Below are 22,321 nucleotides of genomic sequence, written 5' to 3' on the forward strand. Positions count from 1 at the left end.
ACCTCGCCACCCTTAAAACAGACGCTGCAGCTGCACTGTCATGGAAGTTGGCAGCTCCCCGACGGAGAATTGAACACTAGTCTACCGCGTGACAGGCCAGGATACTAACCACAACACTCACAAGGAAGTGAAACCATTCTGTTAACTATTATTGCTCTCTAAAGTTTTCAAGGAAAAGTAACAGTGTTGTTGTGGTGGTGATTTTAGCTTCCCCCTATATTGACTGGGATTCACTTAGTGCCAGGGACATGGATTGGGCAGAGTTTGTAAAGGGCACCCAGGAGGGCTTCTTGAAATAGCACGTAGATAGTCCAACAAGGGAAGGGGCCATACTGGACCTGGCTTTGGGGAATGAGCCCGGCCAGGTGGTTGACATTTCAGTAGGGGAGCAGTTCAGAAACAGTGACCATAGTTCAATAAGTTTTAAGGTACTGGTGGATAACGATAAGTGTAGTCCTCCAGTGAATATGCTAAATTGGGGAAAGGCTAATTACAACAATATTAGGCAGGGACTATGTAGATTAGACAGGAAGAATGTAGACTGGGGGCAGATTTTTGAGGGCAAATCAACATCTGGCATGTGGGAGGCTTTCAAGTGTAAGTTGATAGGAATTCAGGGCCAGCAAGTTCCTGTAAGGATGAAGGATAAGTATGGCAAATTTCAGGAACCTTGGATAACAAAAGCTATTGTGAGCCTAGTCAAAAAGAAAAAGGAAGCATTTGTCAAGGCCAGGAGGCTGGGAACACATGAAGCAAGTGGGGGATACAAGGAAAGTAGAAAAAAATTTAAGCAGGGAATCAGGATGGCTAAAAGGAATCACAAAAGTCATTTGCCAGCAAGATTAAGGAAAATCACAAGGTTTTTGTACATAAAGAACAAGAGGGTAGCAAGGGAGAGGTTTGGCTCACTCAAGGACTAGGGAGGGAATGTGTGCGTGGAGTCAGAAGAAATGGGCGAGGTATTAAAGGCGTACTTTGCATTAGTATTCACCAAAGAGAAGGACTCGGTGGATGATGAGTCTGGGGAAGGGTGTGTAGATAATTTGGGTCATGTTGTGATCAAAAAGAAGAAGGTGTTGGCGTTCCTGAAAAATATTAAAGTAGCCATTAGGGTGACACAGTGGTTAGCACTGCTGTCTCACAGCACCAGGGGCCTGAGTTCAGTTCCCGGCTTGGGTCACTGTCTGTGTGGAGTTTGCATGTTCTCTCCATGTCTGCGTGGGTTTCCTCCGGATGCTCCGGTTTCCTCCCACAGTCCAAAGATGTGTGGGTTAGGTGGATTGGACAGGCTAACTTGCCCCTTACTGTTGGGGCAGGGAGACTCGTTATAGTAAATGTATGGGGTGACAGAAATCGGATCCTGGATGGGATTGTGGTTGGTGCAGACTCGTTGGGCCGAATGGTCTCCTCCTGCACTGTAGGATTCTATGTACCCAGGGCCTGATCGGATATACCCCAGAATACTGCGAGCGATAAGGAGGAAATTGATGGGGCCTTGAGAGAAATCTTTATATCCTCGCTGGCTACAGGGGAGGTCACAGTAAGAAGTATCACAACAACACGTTAAAGTCCAACAGGTTTATTTGGTAGAAAGGCCACTAGCTTTCGGAGGACTGCTCCTTCATCAAGCCTGACAAAGAAGGCATACAGCATGCTTGCCTTCATTAACCAGGTCATTGAGATTAAAAATTGGCAAGTCATGTTGTAGCTTTATAAAACCTTAGTTAGGCTGGAACTGGGATATAGCATTCAATTCTGGTTGCCACACCACCAGAAGGATGTGGAGGCTTTGGAGAGGGTACAGAAAAGATTAATCAGGATGTTGCCTGGCTTGGAGGGCATTAAATATGAAGAGAGGTTGAAGAAACTTGGTTTGTTCTCATTGGAATGCTGGAGGTTGAGGGGCGACCTGACAGAAATCTACAAGATTATGAAGGGCATGGACGGCGTGGATAATCAGAAGCTTTTTCCCAGAGTCAATTACTAGGGGGCATAGGTTTAAGGTGGGAGGGGCAAGGTTTGAAGGAGATGTATGAAGCAGATTTTTTTTACACAGAGGGTGATGGGTGGCTGGAACTCGCTGTCGGAGGAAGTAGTGGAAGCAGATACTTTTAAGGGGCGTCTTGACAAATGCATAAATAGAATGGGAATAGAGGGATATGGTCCCCGGAAGGGTGGAGGGTTTTTGTTTTCACGGGCAGTATGATTGGTGCAGGCTTGGAGGGCCGAAGGGCCTGTTCCTGTGCTGTAAATTTTCTTTCTCCCATCTTTCCAAAAGCCTAGAATTAGAGACAGTCCTTCAATTTAGACCAAACCAGTGTTTTATAAACATTTATCATAACTTGCTTGCTTTTGTATTTTTTTGTCTCTGTATGTGGCCCCAGGATCTTGTATGCCTTTTCAACCACTATCTCAACTTGCCCTGCCAGCTTCAATGATTCATGCACATATACCCAGGTCATGCTGTTTTTGTGCCCATTTTTAACTTATAACCTTTACTTTATCCTTGCTCTCTTCATTCTTCCTATCAAAAGATATCACATCACACCTCTGTGTTAAATTTAAATCTGTTCTAATTCTAAGAACGTTTGTATCCGAAATATCTTGCCTGTCCATTTCACAGATGCTTACTAACACGCTTCCAGTGTTGTTTTCTTCTTCTTTAATGATTTTACTTAAGTTGGCCTGAAAATTACAGACTAATGCTCCTAGTGTTAAGCAGCTTGGTGCCAAAGTTTAGCCAGCTGCTATTGATTCTGACCTTGCCAGGCAAGCCCTCTTGTTCTAATATCCTTTACTTCACATTTTATTGTATTAAAATATTGTTTAAATGTGGAAAAGGTTTAATATAACACTTGGATTCCAAATGAGTAAATTGTATATTAGAGTCATAAAACACAGAAATAGGTCCTTCAGCCCACTGTGTCTATGCCAACTATCAAATACCAATCTATACTAATCTATTTACCAGCACTTGATCGATAGCCTACGATGCCTTGATGATTTAGGCGCTTGTTCAGATGCTTCTTAAATGTTGCGAAACTACTTGCCTCCACCACAGTGCATTCCATATTTCCACCACCCTCTGGATGAAAAAGAATGTCCTTAGATCCCCTCTAAATCACTTACTTCTCACCTTAAACCTCTGCCCTCTGGTCTTAGACATTTCTTGCGATCTATTCTCATAATTTTGTATGCCTCTATCAAATTCCCCCTCAGCCTTCTCTGCTCTAGGGAAAATAAACCCAGCCTATTCAGTCTCTCCTCATAGCTGAAACTTTCCATCTGAGGCAACATCCTGATGAATCTTCTCTGCACTCTTTCCAGTGTAATCATGTCCTTCTGATGTGTGGTGTCCAGAATTGCACACAGTATGCCAGCTTGGCCTCACTCAATCTTTTATAAAGTTGTACCAAGCTGCTTCTATATTCTGTGTCCTGGCTAATGAAGCCAAACATTCTATATGCCTTCTTGACCCTATCTACCTTGCTGCCACCTTCTGGGATCTATGGACTTGTACACCAAAACTCCCTAGGGACCTACGGTTCATTGTGTATATCCTATCCATATTAATCTTCCCACACTCATCAGGATTAAATTCCATCTGCCATTACTCTGACCAATTTACCAGCTGATGAATATCAGTCTGCAGCCTAAGGTTATCCTCCTCACTTTCAACAGCACTACCAATTTTCGTGTCATCTGCAAACTTGCTAATTATACCCTCTATATTCACATCCAAGTTAATGTATATAACAAACAGGAAGGGTCCCAGCATCGATCCCTGTGGTACACTGCTGATCACAGGCTGCTAGTCACAAAAGCAACCTTTACTATCACCCTTTGCCTCCTCTGAACAAACCACTTTTGGATCCAGTTTTCTAATTGCCTTGAACCCCATTGGCTCTAACCTTTTGGACCAGCCTTTCATCTGGGATTTTGTCAAGGGCCTTACTAAAGTCCATGTAAACCACATCAACTGTGCTACCATTAGCAATATATTGAGTAACTTATTAAAAAAACGTAATTTAAATTAATTTGAAAGGATGTCCCACCAACAAATCCGTGCTGACTGTCCTTGATCAATCTCTGCCTTTCCAAGTGTTGATTAATGCTGTCCCTCAGAATTTTTTCCAGTAATTTTCCTACCTCTGACAACTGGCCTGTAATTACCTGGCTTATTGCTGCTGCCCTTCTTGAATAACACAATTCAAATACAATAAAGTACAAAAAGTTCACAAATCCTTCCGAAGTGTTTTCATTTGCATAAATGCTTTATCCTTTTGTCCCTGTGTATATGAGATATCTTATTTATTTGTGACCACAAAATATTTATTAAAAAAATTGCAACCAGACATGAAAACTTATGGTTACTTTCTATCAGTTTGTCAAATATCACAGTGGAATAAAATTTAAAGTTAGCATGATATTGAATTACTGTGAAAGTCCAGATATGTTATATGAATTTCATAAGCAACATTTTGAAATTTACAATTTCCATTTGTTTAAGAAAGTATATGTTCAATTAAGTTCAAAATTCAAGCTAATACTACTGACTGCAAATCATTCTTATAAAATAAGTTTATTTTGGGTCAGTAAAAGGACTGGCTTGCTGGTATTTGTTTTTGATAAACTTTGTGTAAGGGACATGAGTATTCAATATATTGCTCAGACCAGAGCAAATGCAATTTGCATGTGTTGAATTATGAAAGATGATTTTGCTAATTAATAACTTTTACCTTTTTGTACTTTATAATGTATTCAGTCAGCTGAACTTTTGCACATTTGTTTGTTTCTGGAAGTTAATGACTCCTTTTATGTTGAAATTCTGTTGTAAAAACTCAGCTGCTTTGTGTTAAAATTTTGAAAATGATTTTGTTACAGGCAGCTAAACCTTTTAAGCACAGCTACTCCAGCTATTAGTGCTTGGCTTATTCCTATTGATCAGCTGAAATCTTCCTTGAATAAATTGGAAATGGAAAGAACTCTTCGTGTGTGTGCTGTGATGGGCTGCATCATGACAGAGGCTCTAGAGGTAATTGTTAAATTTGCCCTTTCCATTCAAAAAAAATATTTGTTTGCGTCCTTAAACTTGATACTGGAGTTGTCCCAGGTCACTAGTGGTAAGAAATGAATAATTTCTTGGTGATGGCCAGCTGCACTACTGTCATCTTGTGTTAATTTTTTCCATGTTACCATCTCTAGTTACACCTGCTACATTGGTAAAAATTTTCAATTCAGTGAACTGAATTAATTGCAATCCTGTTTTAAGACAGGACAATTTTCCACCAGAGTTCGAAGTACTAGCTGGCCTACTCCTGCTACTATTTCTGATGTTCTTATGTTTACAGGAATAACACTTAACAAAATAAATTGCCTCTCTTCTGAACCTGCTTTTGTTATTTATGTTTCATCTCTTTTATTTTATTAATAAGGCTGCATATTTATTTTGGCTATTTGTGCTAAACTTGTTCTCGTGTATTGTTATACCCTAATTGCAAAGTCAACGTTTCTCCCACAGTACCACCTTGACCCTGGAGAGCAACTTTATTTGGCTTCCCTCCCATGGCTATGGAAGGTGACATTACATCAGTTAATATTTCAGCTGATGAAATGCAGTAATATGTGATGCTGATGCTTCTCTTGTAAACATCATATGCTTCATCCTTAGTACTTTAACGATCAGAATTTTGTGTTTCCTCCCCTCCCCTTCAGGCTCTGAGTGGTGGGGGGAGATAAGAGATTCCCTCCAGGATCTTGTATGGCCCACCTAAATATGGGAAGAATCTCAGGCAGGAAACCCACCCTTGTCCCTATTAAGGTCTTTAAGTGGCCCCTTAATAGCCATTTAAGGGACTTTTTATACCTAACCTTCATTTTTAGATTTTGCAATTGGTGGGTGCCTGATGACTGAGGGCGCGAAACTAAAAAAAAGTTCGCGCCTTTGATCTCGGGTGGGAAGCCTTGGGGGGTCGGGGGGGTGTGGGAAATGACACCTCAAGCAGAAGACCCCTTCAGACTGGGGCACCTTCCCCTCACAGACACTGCCACCCACTCCCCAATCTGATTGGCTGACAGCTGTCCAAGGAAGGGCTTGCCTTTCAAGTGCAGATGGGCGTCCTGTCTGCTGCTTGTCAGAGCTCAATTGAGCGTGAAATGGCAATGGGCCTGTCAGAGTCAGCAGCAATGTGCTCCCCGCCAACTTTCAGGATGACAGGTGCTGAGCATTTGCCATCCTGAAAATTCAAACCTAGATGTCATTGAATGTCATGTGTCAAGGATATCCTAGATGATGATCACAAAGATCTTGGGTATATTTATCCCAGATATGACAGGCCTGTTGCAAGTGATTGATGTCAATTACAACCAACCGTGTAAACAGCAGATGCACCAAAAATGGGAAGAACAGCTCTCTTCTAAATAACGTGCGTTTTCACCATCAGGCAATTCAAAGAAATCAGACCAATAGGGTCACAGCCTGGACTGTCAATGATCCATCCATCCATCCATCCATCCCCTATTAGCATGCTGTTGAAATATGCCTTCGATGGTTCGTATGAACATACGAATTCAGAGACCACTATGCCCTTTGAGGCTGCTTTTGTCATTCAATGAAATCATGGCTGATCTCATTTTAACATCAGCGTGGCATCCCTGCTTTCACCCTTGCTTATCAAGAATCTTATCTACTTCTGCCTTAAAGATATTTAAAGACTCTGCTTCAACCGCCTTTTGAGAATTCCGAAGTGTCTCAGCCCTCTGGGTGAAAAGAAATTTAGCTAGATTTGGTTATGTCATTTACCCAAACAGGTTTTAGACTGTGGCCACTAGTGGAGTTTCATTTCCTTCTCCTTATTTTTAAACAGTGGCCTGCAGTGTAGCGAGTTGGCGCGCGCACACACGCACACGCCCCCCCCCCCCCCCCAAATCACTAGCCAGCAAGCGGGAGACTGGCAGTGCGGGGCCACTATGCATGTGCTGATCTCAGTGCTAACAGATTGGCGCATGTGCAGTGGCCTGCTCAATGCTCTGCTGCTGGCCTGTGCAGTGAGAGAGGCCCCTGAATTTCAGCTTGATTCACATTACTGCACTCTGCAGTGCACAGAGTGCAGGAAATTCATTTTGAAACTCCTACTGAAAAAACCAGTGAGATTTACTCCGGTTTTTATGCAAATTTGACATTTTGGAGTTTTTTGGGAAACTGTCTCCAGCTCCCCCCGTGCTCCTGCCACCCCCCCCCCCCCCCCCCCCACCCCAATCCATATCTACCCTGCCAAGTTCTCTCAAGATCTTGTATGTTACAATCAAATCACCTCTTACTCTTCTAAACTTTCGCAGATACAAGCTTAGCATGTCTAATCTTTCTTCATAAGGCAGCCTACCTATCCCAGGTATAGATCCAGCAAACCTTCCCTGAATTGCTTTCAGTGCACTTGTATCTTTCCTTAAATAAGGAGACCAGTACTATACACAGTACTGCAGATGTGGTTTCACTAATGTCCTGTATAACTGAAGCTTCACCTCACTACTCATGTATTCAGTTCGCCTTGCAATATACAATAACATTTTGTCAGCTTTCCTCGTTACTTGCTGCACCTGCATTTCATGCCGCAGTACACACTCTTTTTGTACCTCTCTGTGCTTTGGAGCTCTGTAATCTCTCATCATTTAGATAATATGCTTTTTTATTTGTCCTGTCAATATGGACAGCCTCACATTTTCCTACATTATGCTGCATTTGCCAGGCCTTTTCCCACTTACGTAACCCATCTATATCATTCTGCAGCCTGCTTTTGTCAATGCTAGAATTTACTTTCCTACTTATCTTTGTGTCATCAGCAATTTTAGCAGTTGTACCAACCGTCCTTTCATCCAAATCATTCATACAAATTGTAAAAAGTTGAGGCCCCAGCACTGATTTCTGTGACACACCGCTCATCACATTCTCTGGGATGATGATGCTGCTGATATGAGCAATGAAGATAATAATGTTAAAGGTGATATAATTTACATTGATGATGAGGGAGACAGCAAGGCATTTGAGGAGCTGTATAAATCAGTTGAGGTCAGCAATTTATACACAGCATTTCAAGGCTTCTATACATGTAAATAAAGACTATCTGGCCACTTCTTGATCATTTCTTTCAAAAATAAAGTTTGTAAACACCGGCTGCTTAAAAAATCTGTTTTGGTTTCTTGCCATGTATAATATGTATACTGACTTGCAGGTGATTTTTTAGGGAAAATTATGTTTAATATTTAGAAAATTATGGTGCCCAAAACGTCTTAAACCAAGGGGAACATAAGCCAACTCTTGCAGCCTATTCGCATATCTTGACCCTGTGAGCCCTGGTTTCATTGTGGTGAATCTGTTCTGTATCTTCCCAAGATTCAATGATAAAAACTGAATGTGACACTTCAAATGGAATCTATTCACGCCTTTGTACAACTGAAGCTCCACTTTCTCACCTTTGAGTTCTGGATCCCTTGAGATAAATGCTAACATTCTATTCGTGTTTTTGATTTGCTTTTGTATCTGCGCAGCAGCTTTGTAATTTGTGGACATGGACACCTAAAACCCTTTGCACCTCCACAGATCTTAATCACTAACTATGATGAAAATATTTTGATTTGTCTTTCTCAGATCCAAAGTGAATGACTTCACACTTCTCCATCTCTTGTGGCTTTGACCACTTTATCTCTGTTCTTTTCTAACTCCCTTCTCTGATCCACACAACTCAGCCATTTTATTATAAATTATTGTATCTTTTTGTTAGCAATTAAAGGTTTGGTTTCATTGGGATAGCTAAGATCATTCAGCAGAGTTTTTTGTTTCTCAGGGTGACCATACTGTATATCTTTTTCTGATGACATATGACAAGCAAACGCTGCAGTTGATTCATGGGCTCACTGCACATAGTTGTCTGATAAGCATATTCTAACTGAGAGCATTCCTTCCATCAGGTAACTTAAACGTTTTGTTTGTTTGCAGCAATATTACCTTGCATACAAACAACCGCCATGTGAATATTGATGATTGACATTGAATAATCAACTCTGGCAAAAAGGATATTCTTGATATTTTATTTAATAATTTATTCTTTTGTTGCCTAATTGATTTATTTATTCAGAGGAAGAGTGTACATTTTCCATTGAAGAGCAAGTACAATAGGGTGACCAAATTAGCTCGGTATCTCCAAGAAAACCCTTCCTGCTTATTGTGCAATATACTTCATCGGTACCTGCAGCAAGCAGACTATTCTGTCATCGAGGATGCCACTATGGTGAGCACTCACAGCATATGTGACAAATAACTTGGAATTTTGTGTGTGGAAATTGGTTAACTAAAGCTAACTACGTATAAGCGTACAAATATTCTTAGTTACCTAAACTAGAACTCTTGATGTGTTGTGCTTTTGCAACCATTAATTTGTCCTGGCTTTGTGTGGATGGGTGTGGGCATGCGTGATGAGTGAATAGAAAAGCATTGTCCTCTAGTTGAATACTTCTATTAAAACTTTCATTAATCTTACTTGTTTCTCAATCACGTTATGTAATTAAAATTCCTTGTTGTTAGTACTATTCCAGTAACTCTCCTGCGCACTTGCTCCAAAGCCTACCAAGCCAAAATCCATTTATGTACATAATTCAAATAAAAACTGCATAATAATACATGTTTGTGCTGATTTGTTGCAGAACAATGGCCTTCCTGCTCTTGTTACTCTAAAAAAGGGCTTGGTGGCATTAGCGAGACAGTGGATGAAGTTCATAGTCGTCACTCCAGCTTTCAAAGGAGTTAGTTTACAGCTTAAACCAGCACAACTCCCAAAACCGCAACCAGTATCACATGTTGATTGTCAAATTTGTGGCTTGGACAATGGAGGAGCCATACAAAGTGACACAAGTGCTGATGGGGCAGAATTTGAATTTGACGCTGGTACTTATGCAATTTTGTGTGATAAATGTACTTTTTACAACACAAAAGTCATGAATAAAGCCAATTCTCATGCTAAGCTTCATAGGCTTCAGTAAATGAGAGTCATAGAATTCCAACAGTACAGAAAGAGGCCATTTGGTCCATTGAGCCTACACCGACAACAATCCCACCTTGGGCCTAACCCCATAACCCCACATATTTATCCTGCTAATCTCTCTGACACTAAGGGGCAATTTATCTTGGCTAATCAACCAAAGTCAAAAAGATTAAAATGGAAGTGGATGGGAAAAGAGATTTAGGCCATAATCATGGGAAGACAAGGAGGCAGTCTGATAATGAGTGATGAAACATGGCAAGGCAGGGAAGGTAGATATTCAGCTGAACATCTTACAGCAGAATGGAATTATCATGTTTTCTCTGTCTTATAAATGGAAAAAAACTGCCTGCCAGGTAGGAATAATGGCAGCAGCAGACCACAACCAGAGAACCTTAGGGTGAGCCCTGATAATCAGAAGCAGGAAGGATGTGAAAGGCTGGGGGTTTGGATGGTATAAAGTTGACTCTCGCAAGTGGGAGTGAATGTTGATCTTCTGTACTGGATTGGGAAGAGAAAGATTTCATCATGAGTGAGAAGACAATGAAAGATTGAGATTGGAACGGCAAACCTCTGGGATAATGGAAACTCCCCAGTTGTGGCAAGGGCTAGAGAGAGATCTTGATTGACAAAGTGAAGATAAAAACTTCCTTGAGGGGGCTGAAGAATTCCTGCTGACCCCTAATAAATGCTGTAAAAGTATGCTTATCTTCTGGCACCGGTAGTTCCTACCATCCATATGCTATCAAGTTTACTGAACCCCAGGAAACTTTTGCGACCATTATTAAATTTAAATCAAGCCTCCAGTTATATAAAAGCACAATCTTGTAGATGCTGGATACCTGAAATTAAAAAGTAGAAAATTCTGGAAGTAGCATGTCAGGCCATACCTATGAAAAGAGAAAGTATTAATTGTATGCAATTATCCTTTTGGGATTTAACTTAAATATGTTAATAAGAGATTTTAAAAAGCAGCATCCCATTGCTAATCCAGGACTGTCTTTTAGAAGTCGCTTTCAGACTCTGATGAGTAAACAGGCAAGTCTAGGGGCTCCCAAGTTATTAATTATTTTCCCGAATAACTTAATATTTTCTGGTTACCTATTTTTTTTAACAGGCCATCAACTGCCTTCTTGCTAGACAGAAAAATCAATTTTTGCTACATCCTCTTACAGTTAAAGTGATGAAAGTTGAGTTATGAATATTTGGTTATGATCAGAGATGAGTGTTATTTGGATAAGTATAGATACTTAGAAGAAATATATGAAAGGAGGTTTGAGTATAGAATTTGTTTATAGTTATAATGCACAACTTTACTGCTGGACTTAAATTTGCAGCAGAAATATTCTGTTTGATTTTTTTAAAATAAGTTTGGTGAATAAAAGAGTGATGGTATCTTTGGTGACTCTTAAGTTTTTGATCACATCTAATAGTAAAGGAATTCCATTATTAAGAAAATAAAATGCAACTTTTGTAAATAAACTCCTGCATAAATGTTTGCACTGTACATTGTAGCATTTAACCTTGGTACATGTTGGATAGTTGCTGATTTTTCAAGTGGAAGTTCTCTCATTAATATTTGTTTTTTTTGCTGCAGCTACTGTGAGCGAACACACCATGCTGTTAGAGAGTAGCCGTCCACCAGCAGGTGGAATCTCTTCTGGACCTGTAACTGGCTCTGACATCATGAGGAAGTTATCCAAAACAAATGCTCATGCGCATGAATCCACACTTAAAATAAAAGTAAGCATAAACAAAATGCTTATGATATAATAATTGGATGTATGCATACCATACAGATTTATTTATGTACTGCGACTTATGGTGTCCTCTTAAATTATTTTATTCCTGTATACAATTTTACAAATATTTGTCATCAGTGTCATCCCATTTGATTGATAGCTAGCATGTTAAACCCACCTAATAGTGATTCAGTTCTGCTGAATTGATGAAACAGTCTGCATGCATTTTTCTGAAGTGAAAAGCTATACTTTGATACTGTACCTTTACAGTAATCTCAGGAATTATTTTCCTCATTCATTTATATGTTGTAAGATGTAAAGCTGTGGACAGTCTGCGGTTTTGCATATTTATACTGTCTATAGATTTTGTGGCTGAAAAGGAAGGGCATCTTAGTTACAACAAAGTTAAGTTCAATGGAGGATACAAAATTTGGAAGAAAGTAGGATTACCTTATTTGTATGTTCTCTTTTATTTAATGACGTGTTAAAATATCACCCAACCAACATTTCTTGGATTCATGTATGTATGGTTCTAGAAGAGTTAGTTACATTTAAATATTCTATTTCTGACCAAAAGAAAATGTACAATGGCCAAGGGTGAGGCATAGTTATACAATGCTTATTTTTGCAGTAACTTCATCACCGTGTGAATGTAAGACTACTTGTGACTAAAATAAATTTTTAACTTTTAAACAAAATTATAAATGTACACTGGGGAGGATTTTCAGCCAGCGTTCACCACTGGCACAGAGTGCCAAAGAATCTGGAATGGAAACTCAGCTGTGCAGCTGGGGAGCCACACACCATTTTCTCACTGAAACTGGTTCTCTGACAAATTATGGGAAGGTTCCACCCCATGTCTTTGTGATACTTCTCATTAACAACCTAGGCATTCTTGCTTTATATGGAATATGCTTTGTTCGGAAATTTTATTACCCCCTACGTGGCCTTTAGAAATATTGGCATAGGTTTTACTGTGACAATGATAGTGAAACCGTCACCATCAATACTCCACTGAAACTCGTGGCAACCTCTAGAATCCATACATTTGCAGAGTGAAATTCAAAAGTTTCTGTCAGTGATTGTATGCTTCCTCATAGGGTGCACAGATAAGGAACTAGATTGCAATCAATGGAAAATATGAATTGACCAGAGCTTTTGGTTGTTAGTCTCACCGTAAAAACCCTTGAAAAAAGTTGCATCCTGTTTAATGAGGTGTAACTGCATTTTTAACAGCATACTAATTTTATGAATATTACTAAACAGCCTCTTTGACATTGAAAAGCTAGCATAATACGTGTGGAATATCAAATTGCTCCATAATTAAGAAACTGCACATTGAAAAAGTGTTACATAAAAGCTTGTTTAACTTTATTTTTTAGCTTCTATGTTAATCCAATCACTTATTTTACTATGAGAAAATTGAAATCAAAAGTGAAAAATATTAGGTGCTTTCAATTTCCTGGTTTGCTTATTTTATTTATTTGTTAACATGACTGGCCAGGCAAGCATTTATTGACCATTCCTAATTGTCCTTGATGGTGAGCTGCCATAAGGCATAGATACACCCATATCTTTTAGGAAGCAAGTTCTAGGATTCTGACCCAGAGAAACTAAGGAATAGTGATATCCTTTCCAAGTCCAGATATGGCTTGGAAGGGAACTTGCATGTGGGCATGTTCCCAGGCAGCTGCTGCCCTAATCCTTCCGGTGTAGAAGTCATGAGTTTAGAAAGTACTCTTGAAGAAGACTTGGTGAGTTGCTGCAGTGCATCTTGGTGCACACTGCTGCATTGGATTGGTACTGGAGGAAGTGAATATTTAAGATGGTGGACGATGTACTAATCAAGCAGGCTGCTTTCTTCTGGATGTTGTCGAAATTCTTGAGTCCTGTTGGAGCTGCAATTAGGGAATATTCCACCACACTCCTGACTTATGCCTTACACGTAGTGGAGAGGCTTTGGGGAGTCACAAGGTGAATTACTCACCGCAGAATTCCCAGCCTCTGACCCATTCTTGTAACCACAGTATTTAAGTTTATTTATTAGTGTCACAAGTAGGCTTACATTAACACTGCAATGAAGTTATTATGAAAATCCTGTAGTTGCCATATTCTGGCGCCTGTTCGGATACACTGAGGGAGAATTTAACATGGCCAATGCACCTAACCAGCATGTCTTTCGAACTGTGGGAGGAAACTGGAGCACCCGGAGGAAAGCCATGCAGATATGGGGAGAATGTGCAGACTCCACACAGACAGTGACCCAAGCTGAGAATTGAACCTGGGTCCCAGGTGCTGTGGGCAGCAGTGCTAACCACTGTATATATTTAATGGTTGGTTTCTGGTCAATGGTAGTCACCTGGACATTGATAGTGGGGATTCAGCAATGGTAATAACATTAAATGTCAGTGTCAGAATGTTATCTGGGTGCATAGGCTTTGCAGAATTCAATGTCTCAGCCGTTTCTTGATACGCATAGTTGCTGCCTCACAGCCCCAGGGACCTGTGTTTGATTCCAGTCCTGGGTGATTGCCTGTCTGGAGTTTGCACATTCTCTTCATGTTTGCATGGCTTTCCCTGGTGCTCTGGTTTCCTTCCACAGTCTAAAGATGTGCAAATTAGGTGGATTAGCCATGGTAAATGCATGGTGTTACAGGGATAGGGTGGGGGGGCTGCTCTTTCAGAGAGTCGGTGCAGACTCAATGAGCTGGATGGCCTCTTTTCTGCACTGTAATGACTGTATGGTTCTGTGAAGTCAAGTTGCCTGATGGTTGGCATCATCAAAAGGAGGCTCAGTGTGAATATTTTAATGTGTTTCACTGCTTACCTGCTTTCTTCAATACTGCTGCCACACAAGGCATCCCTTTGGTTTGACACCATATTAAAATTGCATCAGGAAAGAGGTAAAGCATTCAACAGAGATCACTTGATCTTTGCTGAGGGCTTTCTTCGAGATTTCACAGTGACCACCATTGTTTCATTGTTGACTGTAAAATCTAGGCCAGTACATCTGGGAAATGAAACCATGTGCTTAAACAATAAAGTTAACTGTTCAGTTAAAATTTTTGAGCTCTCAGTACTTCTTGACTATTTTCTATATTTGTCTTACAGGGTGTCCACCCATACCAATCCCTCAGCTATACCAGTGGAGACACAGTAGCAGATTCACCAGCCCACGTCAGCCGTACAGGATTACCAATTAGAGATAGTCCTAGAAAGGAAAGTCTACTGAGCTATCTGACTGGGAGCTTCCCTAGTCTTCACAATCTCCTTGAAGGAACTCCACAACGCAGTACAACAATAATTAAAAGCAGTTCACTTACACGGCCAGGTACAATTCTTGTTTGTTTGCATAAATCAACTTCATAGCTTGATGCTTCTGCAGAAAATGCAATCTGAGTGCTAAGGAATTTTATTTTTCTTTTCTCCCTTCTATGTTGTAATGTCTGCATTCTTTATTCCTATCATATGTGAAACAGCGCAAATTACTATCAGGGAAGTAGTTAATTAAATTAGCATGGCAACTGTGGCCATTATTATTTAGCATGCCTTTATTGGCTGGAATATTAGCTAAAATGTTTCTGTTGGTAGAACTCCGTGAAATCAGTGAATTCCTTGTATGAGCTTATCCAGGAGAGGATTTAAAGGAAGATGTGAAAAAACTGACATTACAAGTTATTGAACTGGAGGGGGAGAAATGTTTCTGTGGGAGCGTAAGTGGATTTAAACAGAGTTGAAAGTGAGAAATAAACAATGATCTTGGTGCTGTTGAATAGTTGTTGATATGCAATCTTAAAATTATATTAGAATAATTCAAGTCATGCAGAGTTTCTAACATCTACCAGAATTGAAAGTCTTTCTACAAGACAAAAGACAACTTTATATTTACCTCCCAAAGTTCTATGAGCAAACGTATAATGAACACAGAAAAAAAGAAAGCTGGGTGCAGGATATTCATGTTTCTTTTAATCATCATCATGATACTTTAAAAATTGTTTCTTAGCTTCTTCCACTAATAAACTCTTTTCAAAAGATGCAACACCTGAAACTTATAAAATTCCAACTTCTAAAACTTGCTTAACTGATGCTTATGTGGCCAGAAAAGATTTATGTTTATGAATTAAAACTAAGGCAATGTGCAGAACAAAATTATGGTTTTCTGTATTGCAGTTCTGTACCTTTTAAAACTGCTTCTTTTTCTTTGTGGTTCCGTGTCAAACTCTGATAAGGTTCTGCTGAAAGTCCTGGGACCATTTATTTTTAAGATCAAGCTGTTGTACAAGTGCAAATTGTCATTGTAATAAAAATGACTATCAGTAAATTCTCTGGGTTCATACAGAAAATAAATTGCTAAATTTTATGTTGTGGTCTCACTAAGCAATTACAGTTTATATGTGACTTCCACTTTATTAAAAAAATGAAACATAAGCAAATATGCAACTCATGAATTAAACGTTGTTGTACATTCAAAGGCATAATTTTATTGTTGTGTTGCATGGATAGGTGGGGAACGCACTTCAGAAATTTCAATAAATGTTTGTATATAGATTTCTAACTTGAACGTTGGATATAATTCTCTCCTTAATTTTGCGAAAAATAGGAAATGCTGTTACCACAGAGATGTATTCAGAACATCCACTATTAGCTGAACCATCATCAGTCAGTTTCTATAATTGGATGTCAAATGCTGTGAGTAATCGAGGAAGCATTACTCAAGAATCACCAGTGCCCAGATCTGGACATAATGGCCTTCCAACAGGTAAACTGAAGAATATGTAGTAAATGAAAGAAAGCCCATATCTGGAGATCAGTGCACTAACTCAATGTTTTTGTGTTGTTACTAACTATTGGTTAGCAATGGAGTTGAAGGTTACAGAGATACTTCAGTGTTCCTAGAGTCCAGTGGCCCTCTCAAGCAAGATTTGCAAGAATAGAATTGCTGGGATTGAATATTGAGGTTCATTTCATTAATTTGGAACATTTGGAAGAAGTTATTACAAAATTCACTCTTGTGATCAATTAAGATTGGATATAAGAATTGGGTATAATGAATAAATTATTCTTGCCTGTGTTTTTTATAATTTTATGTATTCATAAATGAATTGCAAAGAATTTCATAGAATATGCATTGCAGAAACAAACCATACAGCCCATCTAGGCTGTGTTAGTTTATATTCCATGTGAATTCCTGCTGTTCCTCTACTCCATCTCAGCCTTTTAGCAACCTTTCTACTCCTTTTTCTCTCATGTGCTCATCCAGTTCCATTTTGAAAGTATTTAATTGATTTGTTTTAACCACTTCCTCTAATGTGTTCTACATTTTACCTCTCTGGGTAAGGGAAGTTTTATTTTCATACAAGATTGATTCAAAACAATCTTGTATTGTTGGCCCTTACTTTTATGTTCTGTGACAAGTGGAAACATTCTCTCCACGTCTACCATGTCTAACTCATTCATAATTTTAAAGATCTCTGTTAAGAGTCCTTTCAGTTTTCTCTTTCCTAAAAGACAAAATCTGAACCAGTTCAATCTTTCCTGATACTGTAATTTATTTTTGCACTTTTGTTATGTTTCTTTTTCTTTTTTATATAAATGAACACTGAACAATTTGTCAGTGTGTGGCTTGACCAAGTTTCTATACAATTTAACATACCTTCATTAGTTTTGAATTCTATATTTACATAAATGAATCCCAGAACTTTTGCATTTGAATTATTATGCTGGTTTATGATGTTGCAGTTCATGATTCATTCACCTTTGCTCTTCTATCCCACTTTCTTATTTTTCAAGGTGTAGGTGATGCTTTTGTATTTCCTACTTCATAGTTATCTTTGCTGAAATTCATTTGGCATTTAACACCCAATCTGCGTTTTCTAATGTATGAGTCAACGTCACTATCTGCTCCAGCATTTATTGCCTATCCCTAACTACCCTTCATTTCAAAGGACATTTGAGAGCCAATCACATTGCTGTGGATCTGGTGTTACATGTAGGCCAGACCAAATAAGCATTGCAGATTTCCTTTCCTAAAGGACATTAGTGAATCAGATGGATTTTTTTGACAATTACAATGATTTTGTGGTCATTATTAGATTTTTGATTCCAGTTTTTTTTATTGAGTTCAAATGTCGACATCAGCCAAGGTGGGATTTGAACCCGGGACCCCAGATCTTACCCTGGCTTTCTGGATTAAGAGTCCAGTGACAGTACCAATATGCCGTTGCCTCCCCCAATATGCATTATTTTGCTATACCCCCAGTGAAAGCAGCATTGCTTATATTTTTAATTTCTTTACTGATGGATTTGCATCTGAAAAGTGCAATGATGTCAGTGAATTTTTCCAGTAATGTGCTAATTTATTTGAATCTAATGTACCAAGAATTCTAAAAGAGAAGTGACTGGTGAGATATTTCCATATTTGTAGCTTTTTTTAAAAAAAACGCAGTACCAAAGAAACATTGTTTAATGCTAGAAAGAACAAAAATAGAGCTGTCATCCACAAGTCTTAATGATATCTAGAAATAAAATTATTTATGGAATATATTCAGTTTTGTTCTGCATATCTGAACATGCAAAAGTTTTAATCTTAGCACCTCTGTTTTGAAAAATGTGTGGAATATTGGCTTTACTTATGACTTTGCTGCTCAGTGGCTGTAGATGAAGTTTGAAATAATTAAATACTCTGAAACCAGTGATTAAGGTAGTATATTGTCACCATGTTACACTATGGCTGCATCACAATAAACGTGTTGTGCTGTGACTTAATTATGTGTTATTATATTGTATAGGTTTGGCATATAATCTTCCTACAATACAATCTACATCTGACTTCAATACTGTGCTGTCAAGTGATCAGAACACACTGGATGGCACACAGTCTCAGAACAGCACTAGTCAGGATGAAATTGTTGGTATTGAGGAGGGTAACCAAGGCCCTCCTGCTGTTCAGCTGGCTGATGCACAGGTATTAAGAATATATATTTTGTAATATGCCTGTTAATCTCCATTTCCACATGTGTAAAAGCATAGTTTTTACTTTTCATTAAAGATCAGATCACTTCTTGTGTATCTGCTAAAAGTAGTTCTTGCACAACTGCTCGTTTTGAGATTGATGCGGATATGCCGGTGTTGGACTGGGGTAAACACAGTAAAAAGTCTGACAACAGCAGGTTTAAGTCCAACCGATTTATTTGATAGATTTATTTGAATGTTTTCACCTGACGAAGGGACAAACCCCGAAAGCTTGTGAGTTTACTATCAAATAAGTCGGTTGGACTTAAACCTGGTGTTGTCAGACTTTTTACTGCATTTTGAGATTAGCAGTGTGTGCACTCCCAAACCCAGAAATGGTGAGTTTTTTATTTTCAAAGCATCTTTGATGACTAGTTTTCTTAGTAACTATTTGTTTAATATTTTTAAGAACTCTTACGTTCACAGATTGATATTCACATTGATTTGAAATCATTTATGGGATTGAAAATAACACTTTCATTTTTGATTCTTCTTAGGTTGTCTTTAAACCTTTACTAAGTAATACAGGAATACAATCACAAGATATTGTACCATTAACTTATGGAATGTACTTTGGGGAACACTTGTCATTCTCTGGCACCCTGGACTGTCTCAGGGCAGATATTGTTGACTCTGATACATCCAAAGAGAGAAAGATCAGAAGAAAAAGAAGGTATTCGATGATACGTGCCATTTTTGTTCATTAAAAAGGAAACCCATTAGATGAAGATTGACATGACAAAAATAGTGGTGATCATTAGATGTAAATGCAGGTATAATTAACAGGAAGTTCATAAAAAATAAATATTTTTTCTAAATGATGCAAGGTTTTGAATATTGCTCACATCAAGGCAACAATTTTTTTTATGTGAAGTAATGTTCTCTCAACGTTCTTGTATACATCACCACTTGAAAGTATAATATTGAACTTATCTGTGGCAACAAAGATTACCAAAGTTCATGTCAATGATCCTGAAACCTATTTTCATTGGCCATTACTCCATGTTAACATTCCCTCAATTGTTGCTTTTTTTAATCAGTGATTATGTTTGTTGTTTCCTCATTTTGGCGCACATCACACATAGCTAAAGAGCCTTTAACTTGATTGTGGTATAGTTTTGGTCTCAACTCATCCTGACCTAAAGGCCTAGGCTGCCCTCTCCTCTGTGCTTGCATCATTCATACGTTTTCCAACATCTGACTTCACACCTGAACTGTGTCAGAATTACGTTTTCAATATAATATCCAGCTTCAGCCTAAAGCTGAACCCACTCCCAACTTGTTGCAGCTACATCTTTGTCCAAAAATCAGCATTTACCTTGCCTCATTTATACCCAAGGTAGACCCTCACTACTTAGCAAATAGATTTATTAATAGGAGGCTATTAATAACCAAGATAGCAGTATAATTGTGTAGCATATTCAGCTCGCATGCAGAATTTCTTTACATTTTATATTTTTTGATTTTCAGACAGGGCTTGATAAATCTTCCACCTCTTGACTTCAAACCTGCACTGATGTTTGACACCTTCAGCATAAATGCCGTTGTGATGGACCGACCGACTAGTAACCTAAACTCAACTAATGCCCTTGCTTTCCATGAACTTAGTAGGCATCATCAAAACACCTTTCATGTTAACTTCACTATATCCTGTCAGTCTATCAGCCAGCATGTGGACATGGCATTAGTTCGTCTCATTCATCAGTTCAGCACAATGGTTGATGACATAAAGGCTACTCAGACAGACATTAAACTTAGCAGATATACAGCTGGGTCTGTATCTCCTACACCAACGTTCAAAACACGCAAACATCGGGATTTTCGTTCATCAGATTTCAGTCGCAGTTCTCGAGGCAGTCTTAATGGGGGTGTCAGAGGAAATAGCACTAAGGCAAATAAAAGGCTTGGAAATGAGAACAACAAAAGAGAGTCACGAAATAAAAATTCATCTGGGCCAACACAAAGAAGAACCTCAAAGGTTTCCAGGAAAGGATCGAAGGATGTGGTAGATCACGTAACTATTCAAATGGATGACTCTGACTCGATCACGGTGTCTGAGCAAAGTGAACCATCTGCAGAGTGCTGGCAGAATATGTACAAACTACTAAACTTTTATTCATTAATCTCTGATCCAACGGGCATCCTTGAAAAATCTTCTCCTGATGTATTGGGCCCTACAGGTAGGATCATTCTTGTGATATTACTTAAATAATAAATCAGATTTTGGAAATCAGTTTCTAGGATATCTTGTATGCTGTGGTAAATTTCTGAAATGGGGTACAACAGCATAGTAGGTATGTTACTGGGCTAGCATCCAAAGGTCTGGATTAATGATCCAGAAAAATGATTTCAAACTATATCAAAGCATTGGGGAATTTAAATTTAAGTCATGCAATAAATTTGAAATAAGAAGTTAGTATCAGTAATGACCATGAAAATATCGTATTGTTGTAAAAACCCCATCTCTTTCACTAATATTCCCTTAGCCAAAGAAATGTTCTGTACCTACCTGGTCTGTCCTACTTTGACTCCAGATCCACAGAAGTGTGGCTGACTCAGCTATAATTGCCTTCTGAAATGGCCTAGCAAGCCAAACAATTCTGTCAAACAACTAGACCATTAAGAATGAAACTAGACAGACTACCTGGCTTTGACCTTGGCACTGGATATAGCAACGGAACGTCCCATTCATCTGACCCTGCAGGGTGGCCCTCATTAACATTTGGGGCTGTTAAAATTGAGAGAGCAAGCTTCATCTTCTGCAACCTCTTTCAATGCAATGCAATAGGTTCCTTTGTCACTTTTTTCTGACTGATTGCAGCTTGAGACCATCACATTCTTGTGTTATGTATTGTGAACAATTTGGGTGATGAAAACGCTCAGCTACTTCAGATAGATTTAGACCCTCTATCTGGAAGAAAAGAAAATCAGGTTGAAGGTCCTTTGAAGTTTCTATCATGCTGGTGGTTTGTGCAGGTTTTGATCAAGTTGCACAAAACCTTGATCAGCTTGGTTTTGAGTATCAAGTCCAAAATATTTCATTGTGTCCATTGTGATGTTGATTCCATCAATTTAATGTGCAAGATGCACATGCCCTTGCATGGTGCAATGTTTACATTACTTTTTGTTTATGTCCAATGTGATAAAGAAACAACCTAACATAATGCTAGCTGATATGTATGACGATGACTTTTCTCACAATATTTTGAATTTCACCCTTTCTTTGATTTTTTTTGTGGATATTTTAGAGCTTTTCAGAGCAAATTTGTTCGCTACCCCTATTTGTTTTGAGCTCTGGTGCCATCTATAAAATGCAGTGCGACATTTCACCAAAGCTTCTTTCACCGCAATCTTCCAAACTTGCAACCTCTCCCATCTAGACAAACAAGCACAAGAGAACAGCGCCACCTGCAATATATCTCCTTCAGATCACACATCATCCAGATTTTGAAACGTATCATTGTTGCTTTACCATCGCTGTGTCAAAAACCTGGACCTCCCTACCTAATAGCAATGTGGGTGTTTGTACTTAGACCA

General features: G+C 38.8%; 1 protein-coding gene across 8 annotated transcripts in view; it reads left to right on the forward strand.

Moving 5' to 3' along the window:
- kiaa1109 (KIAA1109 ortholog) overlaps window positions 1–22,321 on the forward strand; it is a 487,987-nt gene that overhangs the window by 277,099 nt on the left and 188,567 nt on the right. For all 8 annotated transcript variants that reach the window (XM_080193511.1, XM_080193510.1, XM_080193515.1 and 5 more), the window contains exons 39-47: window positions 4,885–5,035; window positions 9,132–9,284; window positions 9,697–9,937; window positions 11,629–11,774; window positions 14,885–15,104; window positions 16,374–16,532; window positions 18,562–18,737; window positions 19,282–19,457; window positions 20,255–20,964. In XM_080193511.1, the coding sequence (XP_080049637.1) occupies window positions 4,885–5,035; window positions 9,132–9,284; window positions 9,697–9,937; window positions 11,629–11,774; window positions 14,885–15,104; window positions 16,374–16,532; window positions 18,562–18,737; window positions 19,282–19,457; window positions 20,255–20,964 (2,132 nt within the window). The remainder of the gene's footprint in view (window positions 1–4,884; window positions 5,036–9,131; window positions 9,285–9,696; window positions 9,938–11,628; window positions 11,775–14,884; window positions 15,105–16,373; window positions 16,533–18,561; window positions 18,738–19,281; window positions 19,458–20,254; window positions 20,965–22,321) is intronic.

The sequence above is a fragment of the Carcharhinus amblyrhynchos genome, chromosome 1 (genome assembly GCF_965287045.1).
Source record: "Carcharhinus amblyrhynchos chromosome 1, sCarAmb.v2.hapA, whole genome shotgun sequence".
Lineage (NCBI taxonomy): Eukaryota > Metazoa > Chordata > Chondrichthyes > Carcharhiniformes > Carcharhinidae > Carcharhinus > Carcharhinus amblyrhynchos.